At 45.1% G+C, this 18,511-nt stretch overlaps 2 protein-coding genes across 11 annotated transcripts in view; both read right to left on the bottom strand.

Annotated features, from left to right (window-relative positions):
• Positions 1–391: 391 nt before the first annotated feature.
• Positions 392–11,874, bottom strand: RIT1 (Ras like without CAAX 1). Of its 6 annotated transcripts, XM_059490421.1 has the most exons (7): positions 11,717–11,874; positions 11,077–11,133; positions 8,529–8,602; positions 6,470–6,661; positions 2,313–3,423; positions 1,717–2,023; positions 392–1,655 (listed from the first exon to the last, which is right to left on the bottom strand). In XM_059490421.1, exons 1-5 carry the CDS (start codon positions 11,814–11,816, stop codon positions 3,193–3,195), a joined length of 654 nt encoding a protein of 217 aa, XP_059346404.1. In that variant the 5' UTR covers positions 11,817–11,874; the 3' UTR covers positions 392–1,655; positions 1,717–2,023; positions 2,313–3,192. The 6 variants fall into 6 exon arrangements, with proteins under 6 accessions (XP_059346404.1, XP_059346403.1, XP_059346405.1 ...); XM_059490420.1 differs by having other exon boundaries at positions 392–2,023; XM_059490422.1 differs by lacking the exon at positions 1,717–2,023 and having other exon boundaries at positions 392–1,533.
• An 851-nt stretch (positions 11,875–12,725) lies between these two features.
• KHDC4 (KH domain containing 4, pre-mRNA splicing factor) overlaps positions 12,726–18,511 on the bottom strand; it is a 24,778-nt gene continuing 18,992 nt past the window's right edge. For 3 of the 5 annotated variants that reach the window (XM_059490207.1, XM_059490208.1, XM_059490209.1), the window contains exons 12-14: positions 17,815–17,927; positions 15,659–15,750; positions 12,726–13,936 (exon numbers count right to left, since the gene is read on the bottom strand). In XM_059490207.1, the coding sequence (XP_059346190.1) occupies positions 13,737–13,936; positions 15,659–15,750; positions 17,815–17,927 (405 nt within the window). In that variant the 3' untranslated portion in view covers positions 12,726–13,736. The remainder of the gene's footprint in view (positions 13,937–15,658; positions 15,751–17,814; positions 17,928–18,511) is intronic. The other 2 variants (XR_009420114.1, XR_009420115.1) reach the window with 1 other exon arrangement.

The following is an 18,511-nucleotide window of genomic DNA, read 5'->3' as shown; positions in this document are numbered from 1 at the left end:
AGTTAAAGATGATAGATTAAGAAACACTTCTAATGTATTTTAATTAATTAATAGTTGGTTTTGATTATGGTGGTGTAAATTATAATATTTGTATTGTCTCACCTTTCACATGAGACTAAAAATGGAATCAAAGATTTTCAAACTCCTCTCAGTTTTCCCATCTCTGGGTCAGAAAAAGGCAAAATCTGACAAATTATTTCCTTGGAAAATCACCACAGATAAAATTCAGGTGGAAAATTTTCATATTTCAACAATTTAGCCCCAAACTCACTGAATTTTCAGGTTTTGCACCACTTAAATTCCATTTTTTCCCCCCAAATTTACAAGCCCACAATGAATTTTCCTCTTTGAGCAACAACCCCACCACAGACTGAGACATCCAATGCCAAAGTTTGTATTTTTGTATTAAAAATTATATATATTGTGTCAAATAAAGCCGTTGTTCTGTGTACAAATTTATACATGCCAAAAAATAAAACTCTTTGAATAACACTGTGTAAAAAAAAAAAAAAATAAAAATAAAAACAAAAAAAGTGAAAAAGTGCTGGCTGCTGTTCTAAAGGAAACTGTGAATTCTATGAATTCTAGAAGCAACAGAATTTTAGTAAACAGCTAAACTGCATTGCAGGACTCAGGTAAGGCACAAAATTCCATTTTTTAGGGGTGATTCCTCCTCCTCTTCCTCCAGTTTTTGGCTTTTTATTTGAATTTTAGGCAGATTTTAATCCAAAAATGAGAAAATCACTGATGGCTGTTCATACAGGAGTCAGCAATTCTGAATTTTCTTCAGGCGTTTTTTGCTTCAATCTGAATTTTCCAAACCATTTTTTGGACTCTGTGATTGCTCCCAGAGCAGCACAGCAGGGAGGAGACGAGAAATAAATGGAAATAAATTTAAATGTTCAGCTCAATCACAAAGCAAATTATCAAATTTGCCCTGCCACACTTCTCTTTTGTTGAAGTTTTCCACAAAGAAAATAACTCTCCAAACCAACAGGCACAGGATTTTTTAGATAATAAGAATTTTTTACATATAGATATATATATTTTTTAATATTTATTTTACCAACCCTTTTTCAGTTTGGATGGCACTGACAGTGCAGCACAGAGCTGAGAGAAGATTATTAAGTATAATCAGCTTTTTAACTCTCACAATGAATGATTCCAGAGAATTTTCTGGAATTTTTCTCTGAACTTTCCCCAGAGAAATTTCTTTTATCCATATCTGAGTGACCCAGCTGTTAATTTTGCTTCTTAAACAGCAAAATCCAAAGGAGGACCCAGGACCTGATCCCAAAATTGCTGTAAAATCCATCAGCTCCAGGGCAGAGTCCCTCAGGTGTGGAGCTTCTGCCTCAGCTGAAAATCAACTTTTAGAGCATCAAAATCCTTCTTTACAGCATCAAAATCCTTCTTTAGAGAATCAAATCTTTCTTTAGAGCATCAAAACCTTCTTTAGAGAATCAAATCTTTCTTTAGAGCATCAAAATCATTCTTTATGAGCATCAAAATGATTCTTTAGAGAATCAAATCCTTCTTCAGAGCATCAAATCCTTCTTTAGAGCATCAAAACCTTCTTCAGAGCATCAAATATTTCTTTAGAGCATCAAAATCATTCTTTAGAGCATCAAAATAATTCTTTAGAGCATCAAATCCTTCTTCAGGGCATCAAATCTTTCTTTAGAGCATCAAAATCCTTCTTTAGAGCATCAAAACCTTCTTCAGAGCATCAAATCCTTCTTTTTAGAGCATCAAATCCTTCTTTAGAGAATCAAATCCTTTTTTAGAGCATCAAAATCATTCTTTAGAGCATCAAAATAATTCTTTATGAGCATCAAAATGATTCTTTAGAGCATCAAATCCTTTAGAGCATCAAAATCCTTCTTTAGAGTATCAAATCCTTCTTTAGATCATCAAATCCTTCTTTAGAGCATCAAAACCTTCGTCAGAGCATCAAATCTTTCTTTAGAGCATCAAAATAATTCTTTATGAGCATCAAAATGATTCTTTAGAGCATCAAATCCTTCTTTAGAGCATCAAAATAATTCTTTAGAGCATCAAAATAATTCTTTATGAGCATCAAAATGATTCTTTAGAGCATCAAAATGATTCTTTAGAGCATCAAATCTTTCTTTAGAGCATCAAAATCCTTCTTTAGAGCATCAAATCCTTCTTTAGAGAATCAAATCCTTCTTCAGAGCATCAAATCTTTCTTAGAGCATCAAAATCTTTCTTTAGAGCATCAAAATCATTCTTTATGAGCATCAAAATGATTCTTTAGAGCATCAAATCCTTCTTTAGAGCATCAAAACCTTCTTCAGAGCATCAAATCCTTCTTTAGAGAATCAAATCCTTCTTTAGAGCATCAAAACCTTCTTCAGAGCATCAAATCCTTCTTTTTAGAGCATCAAATCCTTCCTTTTAGAGCATCAAATCCTTCTTTAGAGCATCAAAATAATTCTTTATGAGCATCAAAATGATTTTTAAGAGCATCAAATCCTTCTTTAGAGCATCAAAATCCTTCTTTACGAGCGTCACGAAGTCTGGGTCACCTGCACAGGCGTCACTGTCCCTGGAGGTGTTTGAAGGACTGGATGTGGTGACAGGGTGGGGCTGGGTCACTGATCCCACAGATCTTTCCAGCTGAAATGATTCTGGGGTTATTCTGGTTTGTTTGCATCCCACCTGCAGCACTGATCACACAAAGATTCCACGTCCATTTTGCTGGAAAGAAATCTGCTCCGTGAGGGGCACAAGAAATTTGGTGGCCTCCAAGGCCACGACACTTTGCTCAGCCTCTCACGCTGTGGGGAGCAGCAAAATCCTCTTTTCCACCAGGAAAAACCCCAGATTCAGTGAGGCTGGGTCCAACTCCAGCAATGTTTCTCAGCTCCTTTGCTGTGACCAAGGACAAACACTCCAAAGTGCAAGGCCACCAACCCACGGGCCTTGGTGACCTGCTGGGTCCAGGAAAATAAAATGACAACAAACAAAGTACAACTGGCACTGGGTGTGAAGTTCAACCGCCAGAATCAAGGCAACGTGGTTCTAAACAAAAACAACTGGCAGGGCGAGGCGCTCCCTCCCTCCCAAATCCCCTCAGGTGCCACACGTCCCCTCAGCGCCGGCACCGAGCTCCTCTGGCTACAAAAGGTCACAGCTTTTGTCCTGCTCCGCACAGCAACGTGCTGTTCAAGTGACTGAATCCTTCTTCCTCCTGAAGGGGGACTTGAGTCTTTTCCAGACGCTGCTTTTGGGCTTGGATTTCCTCTCCATGGCCATGGCGGCCTCCTTCTCCTTGCGGCGGATCTCGCGCACCAGCGCGTGGAACACGTCGTCGATGTAGTAGCGGAAGGCGGCCGAGGTCTCAAAGAAGGGGCAGCTGAATTCCCTGGCCAGGGCAGAGCCTTCCTCCTTGGACACCTGCAAAACAGCAGCACAGCCTGCTCAGGGAGGCAAATCCCAGCAGTTTATTCCTTTGCTTTTCCCTGTTTGGTGCTCCGAGCACAGATTGATTCCACCCAGATCCAAAGGTTTCCCTTGTTAAGGCAGAGCCTTTCTTCTTGGACACCTGGAAAATGAGTGAACATCCTGGTCAGGGAAGCCAAACCCCAGCAATTTATTTCTTTTCCTTTCCCTGTTTTCTCTCTGTCCCTCTGTGTGGACACTCCAAGCCCTAACACAGAACATGTCCCCTCAGCTCCAAAGATTTCCAGAGGATTGATTCCACCCATGCCAAGGCAGAGCCTTCCTCCTTGGACACCTGCAAAACAGCAGCACAGCCTGCTCAGGGAGCCAAACCCCAGCAGTTTATTCCTTTGCTTTTCCCTGTTTTGTGCTCCAAGCACAGATTGATTCCACCCAGATCCAAAGGCAGAGCCTCCCTCCTCTGACACGTGGAAAATGAGTGCACACCATGGCCAGGGAAGCCAAAGCCCAGCAGTTTATTCCTTTGCCTTTCCCTGTTTTGTGCTCCAGGCACAGAACATTTCCACCCAGCTCCAAAGGATCCATTCCACCTGTGCTGAGGCAGAGCCTTCCTCCTCAGGCACCTGGAAAATGAGTGCACACCTGGAAAATGAGTGCACAACTTGATCAGGGAAGCCAAAGCCCTCATGCCTTTGGCTTTCCCTGTTTTCTCTCTGTCCCTCTGTGTGGACACTCCAAGCCCTAACACAGAACATTTCCCCTCAGCTCCAAAGATTTCCAGAGGACTGATTCCACCCATGCTAAGGCAGAGCCTTCCTCCTTGGACACCTGCAAAACAGCAGCACAGCCTGCTCAGGGAGGCAAATCCCAGCAGTTTATTCCTTTGCTTTTCCCTGTTTTGTGCTCCAAGCACAGGTTGATTCCACCCAGATCCAAAGGTTTCCCTTGTTAAGGCAGAGCCTTTCTTCTTGGACACCTGGAAAATGAGTGAACATCCTGGTCAGGGAAGCCAAACCCCAGCAATTTATTTCTTTTCCTTTCCCTGTTTTCTCTCTGTCCCTCTGTGTGGACACTCCAAGCCCTAACACAGAACATGTCCCCTCAGCTCCAAAGATTTCCAGAGGATTGATTCCACCCATGCCAAGGCAGAGCCTTCCTCCTTGGACACCTGCAAAACAGCAGCACAGCCTGCTCAGGGAGGCAAACCCCAGCAGTTTATTCCTTTGCTTTTCCCTGTTTTGTGCTCCAAGCACAGATTGATTCCACCCAGATCCAAAGGCAGAGCCTCCCTCCTCTGACACGTGGAAAATGAGTGCACACCATGGCCAGGGAAGCCAAAGCCCAGCAGTTTATTCCTTTGCCTTTCCCTGTTTTGCTCTCTGTCCCTCTGCTCCAAGCACAGATCATTTCCAGCCATCTCCAAAGGCTTCCCATGCTGAGGCAGAGCCTCCCTCCTTGGACACCTGGAAAATGAGTGCATACCTTGCCCAGGGTTCCAACAGATTTTGTTTCTCTTAAACTCTCAGTTCTCTTTACCATGTGATATTACACCCTTCTATTCAAACTACACACTCATACAAGTTCTATCATTCAATTTTGGAAGCCTTCTCCATGGCCTCAGGTCAAATGCAGTGTTCTCTTTTTTCCTTTTAAACTCTAAGTTTAAAAGAAAAACTTTTGAAGTTTTTTTTCTCTTAAACTCTAAGTTTTCCACCATGTGATATTACACATTTCTATTCAAACCACACACCCATAATCCTAGTTCTATCACTTTATTTTGGAAGTCTTCAGGTCAAATGCAGTATTCTCTTGTTCTGTCAGCACAAAAAGTCCAAAATTCTCAGTAACCAGGGTTCCAACAGACTTTGTTTCTCTTAAACTCTGAGTTCTTTACCATGTGATATTACACACTTCTATTCAAACTGCACACTCCTAATCTCAGGTTTACCATTTAATTTTGGAAGGCTTCAGGTCAAATGCAATGTTCTCTTGTTCTCTAAAATCCTCATAACCAGGCTCCCAACAAGGAACACCCTTTGTTTCTGCGACTGCTGTTTCCCACCACGTTTTCCACGAAAGCAGCACCGCTCCCAGCACGGAAACAAACCCCGGGCAAACAGCAAGGAAAGGACAAACCCCTCTGGCTCGCCCACATTTCCCAAGAGGAGCAGCCCCTCAGGGAGGACTCCCTGTTGGTTTCTCCAGGTTGGGATTGAAGGCACCTGAGATGGTATTTCATGTTTGGACTCAAGTGTTTGTTACTTCTTATCTGTGTTACAGCCTCACAACCATGAGTTTTGCAGCCTTTCATTAACCAGGCACAAAATGTTTAAGTATCTCTTGTTACAAGGTCTTTTAAGACTAAACTATCCAATTAAAAAATGAAATTAGATTATCCCACTTTTAACCCAATCACTGATCCCTCCAAGCCAGCAATGTGGACTTTTCTGTCCAATTACAAAATGCCACCCAAGAAGAAGAAGAAAGAAGAACATAAAGAAGAACAACCTGTCTCTGCTCTAAAACTTCCATCTTGCTTCATATTTATTTCTATATTCTAAACCCCCAAACTTAAATTTTCCACCATGTGATGCTACACACTTCTAACCAACTCCATACCCATAATCCCAGTTCTAGCAATCAGTTTTGGAAGACTTCAAGTCAAATGCACGGAAAGTCCAAAATTCTCAGTAACCAGGGCTCCAACATTCTTTGTTTCTCTTAAACTCTGAGTTCTTTACCATGTGATATTACACACTTCTATTCAAACTGCACACTCCTAATCTCAGTTTTACCATTTAATTTTGGAAGGCTTCAGGTCAAATGCAATGTTCTCTTGTTCTCTAAAATCCTCATAACCAGGCTCCCAACAAGGAACACCCTTTGTTTCTGCGACTGCTGTTTCCCACCACGTTTTCCACGAAAGCAGCACCGCTCCCAGCACGGAAACAAACCCCGGGCAAACAGCAAGGAAAGGACAAACCCCTCTGGCTCGCCCACATTTCCCAAGAGGAGCAGCCCCTCAGGGAGGGCTCCTCACCTGGCGCAGCTGGGTCAGGTCAGACTTGTTGCCCACCAGCACCACGGGCGTGTCGTCGGTGCGGCGCACGCGGTAAATGAGCTGCTTGAACTCGCGCACCTCGTGGAAGCTGCGCCGGTCCGTGATGGAGTAGCAGATGATGAACCCTTCCCCTGCCCTCATGTACTGGTCCCTCATGGCTGTGAACTCTGCCTGCAAATAAAAAAATGGCATTTTAGCTCCATGCAGCTCCAGTGGCATTTTAGGTCCATGCAGCTCCTGTGGTATTTGAGTTTGTGTTTTCAAATTTTCAATTAGAAATGGGATTGTAGGGATGTGCTCCCTGTTGATGGAGTGACTTCTTCAATTATTCTTTGCTTAGAAAGGAAGAAAGCTCAGAAGTTTCTCTCCTCAATTTGGTACAAAGACACCTCACAGAATCTTTGGGACTTCACCTCAGACCTGGAGCTGCCTGATTTGAGGTCCCACCTAGATAATGCACTAAAAAAAAGAAGAGAAAAAAGGAAATAATCCCTTTTGTGGTGTGAACTCTGCCTACAAACCCAAAATGGCATTTTAGCTCCATACAGTTCCAGTGGTATTTGAGTTTGTGTTTTCAAATTTTCGGTTATAAATGGGATTGTAGGGATGTGCTCCCTGTTGATGGAATAACTTCTTCAATTATTCTTTGCTTAGAAAGGAAGAAAGCTCAGAAGTTTCTCTCCTCAATTTGGTACAAAGACACCTCACAGGACATTTGGAGTGACATCTTCAATTATTCTTTGTCTGCTTAAAAAGGAAAAAGGTCCAGAAGTTTCTCTCCTCAATTTGGTACAAAGACACCTCACAGAATCTTTGGGACTTCACCTCAGACCTGCAGCTGCCTGATTGGAGATCCCACCTAGATAATTCACTAAAAAAAAGAAGAGAACAAAGGAAATAATCCCCTTTGTGGTGTGAACTCTGCCTACAAACCCAAAATGGCATTTTAGCTCCATACAGTTCCAGTGGTATTTGAGTTTGTGTTTTCAAATTTTCAGTTATAAATGGGGTTGTAGGGATGTGCTCCCCCGTTGATGGAATAACTTCTTCAATTATTCTTTGCTTAGAAAGGCAAAAAGCCCGGAACCTTCTCTCCTTAATTTGGTACAAAGACACCTCTTATGACCTCTGGAGTGACATCTTCAATTATTTTTTGCCTGCTTAAAAAGGAAAAAAGCCCAGAACTTTTCTCCTCAATTTGGTACAAAGACACCTCACAGAATCTTTGGGACTTCACCTCAGACCTGGAGCTGCCTGATTCGAGGTCCCACCTAGAAAATTCATTAAAAAAAGAAGAGAACAAAGGAAATAATCCCTTTTGTGGAGCAAGGACCTCTTTCACCTGGCTTGGTTTTTCTCTGCAAGAGCTTTTTTATTTTGCTTTTTATTCAACCTTTTTCTGTTTCCAACACTACCTCAGAACCCATCCTGCTAATTTTATGTCATTCAGGGTGGCTGGGCTGTTTCAGGTGTGAAATTTTGTTTGCAACAATTTAGATAATAAATAAACACTTGAATAATTTAATAATGTATTCTGTAAATATTTTGAATTTTGTAGCGCTTAATTAAGGTAATCTTTTTTTTCAAGGTAAATAGCTAATTGCAAAGTTTTGGTTTGTTATAGTCAGCAAGCTCATTCTGGTTGTAGTTGTTATTTTTATAGTTGTAAAAATTGGTTTTCTTTTATTGATGGTTGGAACTGAACAGGAAAATTGAGGAGTATTTTTTTAATGTTGAAAAAAACATTTTAAAGTTGATGATAACAAGAGGTTATTTTCATGGAATTAATGAAAGAGAAGGAATTTTAGGTCATAGATGTTTCATGTTTTTTATGATTTTTGTTGATCTTCTTTAGTTCTTTAGGTGAACCAGAGCCACAGCTCCAGTGCTGAGAAGTGACAGAGCTCCAACCCCTCAGTCTGCAATTAACAAAACCAATAAAATAAAACATAAACATTCTTTTTGCATGATTTCTGTCCCACCAGCTGATGATTTCAGGCTGCTTCACATCTCAATTCCCCTGGCACTGCTCACATACCTGTCCTGCTGTGTCCAGAATATCCAGGTTGGCAGGCTCGTCATCGATGCGGATCCGGATTTTATAGGCATCCTCTGCATCCCCAGGACACCAAAAAATCGGGATAAAAGCACAAAATTCATCAGCTCCCAAAGAAAACGCTCCCCCAGAACCAGCCAGGAGCACCGCACTACCTCAGCCTGAGCTTTGTTTCCATTAAATCAAGTTAAATTTCTATTTTTTTCTGCTGTGATTTAACATTTCATGTGCAAAAATCGGGTGCACACAGCCCAGAAATTCATTTTGGTCACCTTGGTGGAAAACACAGAGAATTAACACTTTGCTTTCTTAAAAGCCAGAAAATATCTGTGATTCAAGGGAAGAACTGCTCACCAAGTGCTGATTTCTTAGAATATATAATTTCTTAGAATTATAATATATATCAGCAAAATATATTAAACATTATATATGTAAATGTATTTATATATCTTATATAAATAGATTATATATATTTATATATATAAATACATCAATATGTCTATATATAAATATATTAGATAAAAAATATATTATACCTCTATATGTAATATAGACATATTATATATTAATATAAACATTATCTATTTATATATCTAATTATATATGTAATTGTTTTTACATATATTAATATATATTTATAAATATATTTATATATTTATAAATATTATTTATATGTATTATATTATATTATATTATATTTTATATATTATGTGTAAATATTACCTATATATTATATATGTAAATATTCTATAGTTATAATATAATATATACATATTATATATGTATATAATTATACATACAATAAATATATATAATTATAAATATATAATATTTATCATATATTACATGTAATATATGCATACATAGTATACACTATATATTATATATTATTGTATATATGTAATATAATATAATTATATATTATAAATTATCTATATATATTATATAATTATAGATATTGTATATGTAAATTATATATGTTATACATGTAAATATTACTTATTACAAACACCATATAAAAATGAAATAAATCTGTCTATAAATATATAAATAATAAATAAATAATCTGCCTATAAATATGTAAATACACAAATATTCTGTCCCTCTCAGTCAGCACTGCCACACTTTAAGAACCAATTCTCAGCAAGATTTTGGCTTTTTTCCCTCCACTTTTCCTTCCACTGGTTTGGTTCAGGTTAGAATACCAGATAAATTTAAATAATTCTCTCTTCTCCTGGAGATGCTGCTGAGGTTCTACAGCACCTGAGCTGTTTCACCCCTCCCAATTTCTCAAACACAGAGAACAATTTGGCCTGACAAGCGAACAGCAAAGAGCTGATCACAGCACAAAGTTTGGATTTCGTGAATAGAGAACTAAAAACGGCTGAGCAGCAGTTCCAGAGCCTGCCTGCCCACACAGACAGACACAGGGCATGCCCCGGATGGATGGATGGAAAATGATTAAAGGGCTGAAAATCAGAATTCACACCCCACTCTCAAATCACAGAAACACAGAGAGGGCTCAGGTGGGAAGGGACCCCAGCAGATCCCAGGCAGGGACACCCCAGAGCTCAGGATGGGGCCAGGTGGGTCTGGGGTCCCTAAACAGGGACACCCCAGGGCTCAGGGCTGCTCCAGGTGGGTCTGGGGTCCCTAAACAGGGACACCCCAGGGCTCAGGGCTGCTCCAGGTGGGTCTGGGATCCCCAGGCACGGAGCCCCCACAGCCTCTCTGGGCTCTGCTCAGGGCTGGGCACTGCCCAGGGCAGCAGTTCTGCCTCCTGGCCAGGGGCAGCTCCTGGGCTCAGGCCCTGCCCGTGGCTCTGGGGCCATTGCTGGGCCTGGAGCAGAGCCTGGGGCTGCTCTGACCTCTGCTCACTGGGATGAACTGGGACAGACTGGGACAGACACAGGGACAGACTGGGACAGATAGGGAAACTCAGGTACACTCAGAGACAGCCAGGGACACACACAGGACACCTGGGGACACCCTGGGACACTCAGAGACATTCAGGGACATTCACAGACAGACAGGGACACCCAGGGACAACCAGGGACTTACAGGGACAGCCAGGAGCACCCAGAGACACCCAGGGACACCTGGGAACACCCAGAAACAAACAGGAACACCCAGGGACATACAGGGACACTCAGAGACACACAGGGACACCCAGTCACACCCAGGGCTGAGGCCCCTCTCCCTGGGGCTCCTCTCCAGGCTGAGCAGCCCCAGCTCCCTCAGCCTTTCCTGGGCAGGGACCCTCCAGGCCCTTCAGCACCTTTGTCGCCCTGCAGGAGCTCCCTGTCCCTGCTGTGCTGAGGGTGCCAGAGCTGGGCACAGCCCTGCAGAGGGTCAGCACTGCCTGCAGCACTCCCTGACCTGCTGGGAATGCTCCTGTTGATGAATGATCCAAGATCAATCCACAGGCAGATTTACAAATATCTTTGAATTGAATACTTTAAAGCAACGGACTGTTACAGCTTGACCTGCCAAGGGAATGAATAAACAGAAAAGAGATTTTTTTCCTCACCGATGGTGGGATCGTGATCCTCAGGGAAGCGGTGACTGATGAACTGCATGGTCATGGCTGGAAGCAGAAACCAGGGAACAAGTGAGCAGCTCAGTCCCCAGCTCCCCTGATCACATCGTTACCCCAGAGCCCCGGCACGGACCCAAACCGAGCACGGCCCACACCGAGCGCGGCGCTGCCCTCGGCCCGCCCGGGGATTCTCCGCCCGTGTCCAAAGGCGGGACCAGCTCCGGGACGCGGCCGGAGGCGGAAAGCGAGGAGCGGGACATCTCGGGAGGGGCTGGGACACCTCGGGATGGAGAAGCCGTGTTGTTCCGAGAGGGGCCGGGATAGCCCGGGAGGGGTCGGGACAACCAGGCGGGGACACTCCGGCATGGGCCAGGATATCTCGGGAGGGGTCGAGACAGGGCGGCGGGGATAGCCCGGGATGGGTCGAGGATGGGCCTAGACACCTCAGGAGGGGTCGGGACACCTCGGGATGGGCCGGGGCACCTCGGGACTGGTCGCGACACCCCGGGATGGGCCGGGGCACCTCGGGAGCGGCGGAACCGCGCCCAGAACGGGGCTCCGGTCAGGGAACACGGCTTCCCCCGGCCCCGCCGGGTCCCGGGGCCGGCGGCGGCCGCAGTCCCGCACTCACCGCTCTTGCCGACGCCTCCCGCGCCCAGCATCACCAGTTTGTACTCGCGGGACTGCCCCGGGGCGCCGCCGCCGCCGCCCGGGCGGGCTGCGGGATCCATCGCCGGCCCCTGAGCGCTGCCCCGGCCCCGCTCGCAGCGACACCGAAATGGCGGCGGCTCCTCCGCCTCAGCGCCCGCCCGGGCCCGCCCCGGCCGGGGAGCGCAGCGGGCGGGGCCCGACGGCGGCTCGGCGGGGACAGGACGGGAACACAACGGGGAACACAACGGGGAACACAACGGGGATACAGCGGGGATAGGACGGGACACGGCGGGGACAGGATGGGACAAAGCGGGTACGCAACGGGACAGGACGGGATACGGCGAGGACACAACGGGACATAGCGGGACATAGCACTGCCCTCGGGACCCGCAGCCCCGGCACTCCCCTCCTCGATCTCGGGGTTTCTGTCATCTCCGGGGTCCCCTCCCAGCCTGCACTCCCTCCCCCATCCCCATATCCCCAGCACCCAGGGACTCCCTCCAGCCCCGAACCCCCTCTCCAGCCCCAGGTCCCACTCAGCCCCTCGGTTCCCCCTCAGCCCGAACCCCTCTCCCAGCCCCTCCACCTCCGGCGATCCCCCAATCCTTGGGGACCCCCAGTCCTGGACCCCCTCTCCAGCCTCAGATCCCCTCAGTCCCTCGGGTCCCCCCAGCCCGAATTCCCCTCCAAGCCCCTCCACCTCCGGGGATCCCCTGATCCTTGGGGACCCCGAACCCCCTCCCAGCCCTGAGGGCTCCACCAGCCCCGCATCCCCCTACCCTTATCACGGGCTCCAAACCTCGGGGATCCCCCGATCCTTGGGGACCCCCAGCCCCGAACCCCCTCCCATCCCCGAGGGCTCCCCCAGCCCCAGAACTTCCCCACAGTCCCACATCCCCCCACACCCTTATCACAGGTTCCAAACCCCACCCAAATCAGCAGCAGGAAGCAGAATATTTATACATTCATTTATAATGAAAGTATGGTTCTAATTATTTACAACACATGGGGAAGCTGAGGTTTGTACACGTGAGGCATCCCTGGCTGCAGCAGTGACACAGCCCCTTCTCAAAACTCCTGTCCCAAAAGCTGCCCGGTGCCTTGGAGCAGTCCCTGTGTCGCTGCTCCGTGCAGGAGTTCTGGCTGCAGCAGCCCACCCCACTCAGCTCGTGTCCAAAACAGTCCAAAAACAACAGTCCAAAAACTCATTCCCAGGTTCTGCATGTGAGGCAGGAGCTGCTGCCCTTTGGGAAACCACTGTGGAACCTTCTGGCTCTGGTGGAATCCGGTGAGTGAGGGAGGAGATGGGGCTGAGCCTCTGGAAAAGGAATTCCTGCTGACTTGGAGTCCTGGGGTGACCGGAAACAATTCAGCACTAGGGCTACAGTGCCAAGTCCACCTGGAGCAAAGTGGACCTATCCAAAAACCTGAGCATCCTCCACCCCAACATCTGGCCACAATGCGAACTTGTGGGATTGGTAAAATCACATTTCAAAATAAAACCAAGCTGAGTTACAGGAGATGTCTGAAATAAAACCAAGAGTTTTCCAAACGTGATGCTCAAGGTTTTCATGACTGCTGGGTGTTTCTTCCCTCTGGTGAAAGTCCAAAATTGAGGCTGAGTCACCAGCAGATCACTGGGGCTGACAGCAGGAGCACTCCAAAAATGCAAACGCAGAGTGAAGTCAGTGGCACTGACTCTTCCCTTTATCTGGGAGGAACTGAAAATATGGCCCAAGAGGCTTCCCTGGTTCCTCTTTACAAGGGACTAGGCCAGTCAGGATGCTACTCCAAATCTCCTTTTTAAAATTGACAAATACACTGCCAAAAATGAAGATTTCTTTAAAAAACAATGGAGCCCTTCCAAGGGAAAAATGCCTTTTCTGCAAATGTAAAAACAACGCCTCTTTGCCAAGTTCATTCTGGAATATACATGCATTATTGCTAGAGGGGGGAAAAACCAGATGAATGAAAACTCTTGTGCAGTTTAGTTTTTGTTTTTATGGTGCCATCCAGAAAGGCATCTGTTGTTTAGCTCGTTGTTGTGAGGATGGGTACTGGTACCCCAAACTCCAGCCCTGTGAAAAAGTACTTGCGTTTTTATGGCCACCGTGTTCCTCCTCTTCATCTGAAGAATCCCCAGCATAGGCCACTAATCCAAAGCCCTTCTCTGCAGTTTTCATCTTCTTGGCTTGATGATCTAGGAAGGGAAAACAAAACAAACCCCCCCAGCACACCCAAAAAGGAAAAAACAAAAACAAAAACAAAAACAAAAAACAAAACAAATCAAAAGAGATAAAATGCCCCGAAACGAGTTAATCATAATAAAAAAAGATGTTAATTGTAAATTGTTAGTTGGACACCATTTTGAGGTCACAAGGCCAATGGTCATCCAAGGTCGAAGGCCACAGGAAACAGCACCAGCAACAGCCATGTGATCCATCAGAACCATGTAAGAGAACACAGAAACAAGAAAGAAACACACAGAAAAGGTAAAGTTAGCAAATGGCTCTCAGGGAGGGCAATTTCACCGTTAAAGAGATCAACACGTAAAGAAAAGTAGAAATTTTGCTCAAAGGGAAGCTAAACAGGAGAGCAATGTCTGGGAGCAAGACTGTGGAAGAACTAAGGTTAAACCAGGCTGGGTGATGGCCCTGAGGGACATCAGTGCAGGTCTGACAGGTTCAAACCTTGCTGAGTGACAGGAAAGGTGAAATCCTGGCAGCAGGTGTGCTGTCTGCAGCCAGAAATGTGTGTAAATGTGTGTAAGTGTGTGTCAATGTGTGTCAATGTGTGTCAATGTGTGTCAATGTGTGTAAGTGGGTGTAAATGTGTGTCAATGTGTGTCAATGTGTGTAAATCCCCACCTGAGCAGCCTCTGAGGCAGCTGCTCACAATGCAAAGCCACAAAACAACCCCATCATATTCTGTGCTGTCTGATGGGCCAAATTTCCCTGTTTTTAGTCCCTCACTTGATTAAACTCCCTCATTTCATACAGATAATAAAGCTTTGAGAAGCACCTGTGTGTATAAAAATGCAAAGCTACAAAACAACCCCACCACATTCTGTGCTGCCTGATGGGCCAAATTTCCCTGTTTTTAGTCCTTCCTAATCAAACTCCCTCATTTCATACAGATATTAATTAAAGCTTTAAGAAGCTACTTGTGTGTATAAAAATGAAAGCCACAAAACAACCCCACCACATTCTGTGCTGCCTGATGGGCCAAAACTCCCTGGTTTTAGTCCCTCACTTGATTAAACTCCCTCATTTCATACAGATATTAAAGCTTTAAGAAGCACCTGTGTGTATAAAAATGAAAGCCACAAAACAACCCCACCACATTCTCTGCTGTCTGATGGGCCAAAACTCCCTGTTTTTAGTCCCTCTTAATCAAACTCACTAATTTCATACAGATATTAATTAAAGCTTTACGAAGCTACTTGTGTGTATAAAAATGAAAGCCACAAAACAACCCCACCATATTCTGTGCTGCCTGATGGGCCAAAACTCCCTGGTTTTAGTCCCTCTTTATCAAACTCTCCTCATTTTATCCAGGTATTTATTAAAGCTTTAAGAAGCAACCTGTGTACATAACAATGCAAAGCTACAAAACAACCCCACCACATTCTGTGCTGTCTGATGGGCCAAATTTCCCTGTTTTTAGTCCCTCTAAATCAAACTCTCCTCATTTCATACAGATATTTATTAAAGCTTTGAGAAGCACCTGTGTGTATAACCACAGCAAGCACCAGTGATTTTAGAGCAGCGCAGCATCACCTGCTTTGCACCCAACAGCCAAAAAAACCCATCAATTTAGGCAAGTGTTAAAAGCAGCACCATCTGGGAGAGGAAACTGGACTTGGGAGGGTGTTTGGGAAAGGAAAGTGGACTTGGGAGGGTGCTTGACCCACTGCACTCACCATGGCTGCCTGGCAAAGACCCCGCACCTTTTCTTTCCTCCGATTCTGATTTCATTCCAGTGACAGGAAAAGCTGGTGGAGGCATCAACTGCCTGTTTAAAACAAGATTTTTTTTTCTTTTTGAAACCAAGCTAAGAGTCAAAAGTAATAAAAATCAAATTTCTAACTCAGATCTTGGGCTGAGGAGTTGAATTTTAAATTCCCTGACTCTTCCAGTGACTTGTGCATGGATGGATGGAGGGATGTGGATGGATGGATGGAGGAATGGATGGATGGATGGAGGGATGGATGATGGATGGATGGATGGATGGATGGATGGATGATGGATGGATGGATGGATGGATGGATGGATGATGGATGGATGGATGGATGGATGGATGATGGATGGATGGATGGATGGATGATGGATGATGGATGGATGGATGATGGACGGATGGATGGAGGGATGGATGGATGGATGGATGGATGGATGGATGGATGGATGGATGGATGGATGGATGGGATGGATGGATGGATGATGGATGGATGGATGGATGGATGGATGGATGGATGGATGGATGGATGATGGATGGATGGATGGATGGATGGATGGATGAATGGATGGATGATGGATGGATGGACGGATGGATGGATGGATGGATGGATGATGGATGGATGGATGATGGATGGATGGATGGATGGATGATGGATGGATGGATGGATGGATGGTGGATGGATGGATGATGGATGGATGGATGGATGGATGATGGATGGATGGATGGATGATGGATGGATGGATGGATGGATGGATGGATGGATGGATGGATGGATGGATGGATGATGGATGATGGATGGATGGATGATGGATGGATGGATGGATGGATGGATGGATGATGGATGGATGGATGGATGGATGATGGATGGATGGATGGATGATGGATGGATGGATGGATGGATGAATGATGGATGATGGATGGATGGATGATGGATGGATGGATGGATGATGGATGGATGGATGGATGATGGATGGATGGATGGATGATGGATGGATGGATGGATGGATGATGGATGGATGGATGGATGGATGGATGGATGGATGATGGATGGATGATGGATGGATGATGGATGGATGATGGATGGATGGATGGATGATGGATGATGGATGGATGATGGATGGATGGATGGAGGAATGGAGGAATGGATGTATGGATGGATGGATGGATGGATGATGGATGGATGGATGATGGATGGATGGATGATGGATCGATGGATGGATGATGGATGGTGGATGGATGGATGATGGATGGATGATGGATGGATGGATGGATGGATGGATGGATGGATGGATGGATGGATGGTGGATGGATGGACGGATGGACGGATGGACGGATGGATGAATGGACGGATGGATGGATGGATGGATGGATGGATGGATGGATGGACAATTAGAGGGTAAGGAACTGGCTCCACGGCCATGTCCCAAGAATTACAACCCCAGCTCAATGTCCAAGCTGAAACCATCAACAAGTGGTGGCCCTCAAGGATCTGAGCTGGGCCAGTACAATGCAATGTGTGACAGTGGCAAAACACCAGAGCCACACCAAGACTTAGGAGTGGAAATGCAGCAATTTTCATTCTGCAGCATCAAAAGGCAACCCTTGCATCCCTTCTCCTTAAAGAAACCCAACCCAAAATACAAAAAAAACCACCCACAACCAACCAATCCCAAATCCCAGAAGAGAACACAAAACACATCTGTGAAAACAACCCACCCACAACCAAACAACGCCCCAAATCAGAGAAGAGAACACAAAACACATCTGTGAAAAAAACCCACCAATCCCAAACCCCAGAAGAGAACATAAAACACATCTGTGAAAAAAACCCACCCACAACCAACCAATCCCAAATCCCAGAAGAGAACACAAAACACATCTGTGGAAAAAACCCACCCACAACCAAACAACGCCCAAATCAGAGAAGAGAACACCAAACACATCTGTGAAAAAAAACCACCCCACAACCAAACAACGCCCAAATCAGAGAAGATAACACCAAACACATCTGTGAAAAAAAAACACCCTACAACCAAACAACGCCCAAATCAGAGAAGATAACACCAAACACATGTCAGAAACAAGCTTTGCACAAGAACCTGCCTGTGGCTCCTCACTCACCTGTCCCTCTCTCTCTCCTTTCCTGAGGAACTCGCTGCCTTCGCCGCGGCTCCCTCGATTTCGCTCGGACTGGAGAAGCCTGTACCTAAATTAGTCATATGAATGGGTCCATGCTATGAGCAGAAAAACACACGGCATTAGCAAATCTACAACTACAACAAAAGCTCCAGCTCCTTAATGATACTGTTAGGAAACCCAACCTTTCAGAGCCAACTAGCAGGAGGAATGTCTAAGCACCACTTTCTCCTAAAAATATCTGAGGGCAGCTTTCTCCTAAAAAATAGCTGAGTGGTGGGAAACAGGTCTGAGCACCACTCTGGGAAATTCCTCACCACCAACTCCACCCTGTCAGCAGTTCAGGACAATAAAGAGAGCTGCTCCCTTCATGGATCACCTGTGAGCTCCTCAGCCAGTGAATTGTGAACACTGAACAGAGCTCGTGCCACAGGAATCCGTTTGAGATTCTAATATCAGCTCTAACACACAGGCAGCTCCTTATTGCCTCCAGGCAAATTTTATTAAGGGCTCTGCCCGTGGCACAGCACCAGAGAAACATTTACAGACACTCCCTTTGCTCTCATGCAAATGGGAAAAAGTCAAAATTATTTTTCTTAGAATCATCTAACTACCTAAAAATTATTTTTCTTAAAATCATTTACTACCTAAAAATTATTTTTCTTAAAGCCATCTAACTACC

This window comes from Ammospiza nelsoni, chromosome 28, assembly GCF_027579445.1.
Source record: "Ammospiza nelsoni isolate bAmmNel1 chromosome 28, bAmmNel1.pri, whole genome shotgun sequence".
NCBI classification, from domain to species: Eukaryota; Metazoa; Chordata; class Aves; order Passeriformes; family Passerellidae; genus Ammospiza; species Ammospiza nelsoni.
The sequence above is the reverse complement of the archived record's forward strand: the minus strand, read 5'-3'. Positions and strand labels throughout refer to the sequence as shown.

Coding starts and splice junctions, on each gene's coding strand:
- RIT1 (XM_059490420.1), bottom strand. CDS start 11,816: ATGGATCCCGCAGCCCGCCCGGGCGGCGGCGGCGGCGCCCCGGGGCAG. Junction 11,134..11,716: donor GGGAGGCGTCGGCAAGAGCG/GTGAGTGCGGGA, acceptor TTCTGCTTCCAG/CCATGACCATGCAGTTCATC. Junction 3,424..6,469: donor ACCTGACCCAGCTGCGCCAG/GTGAGGAGCCCT, acceptor GCTGTTTTGCAG/GTGTCCAAGGAGGAAGGCTC.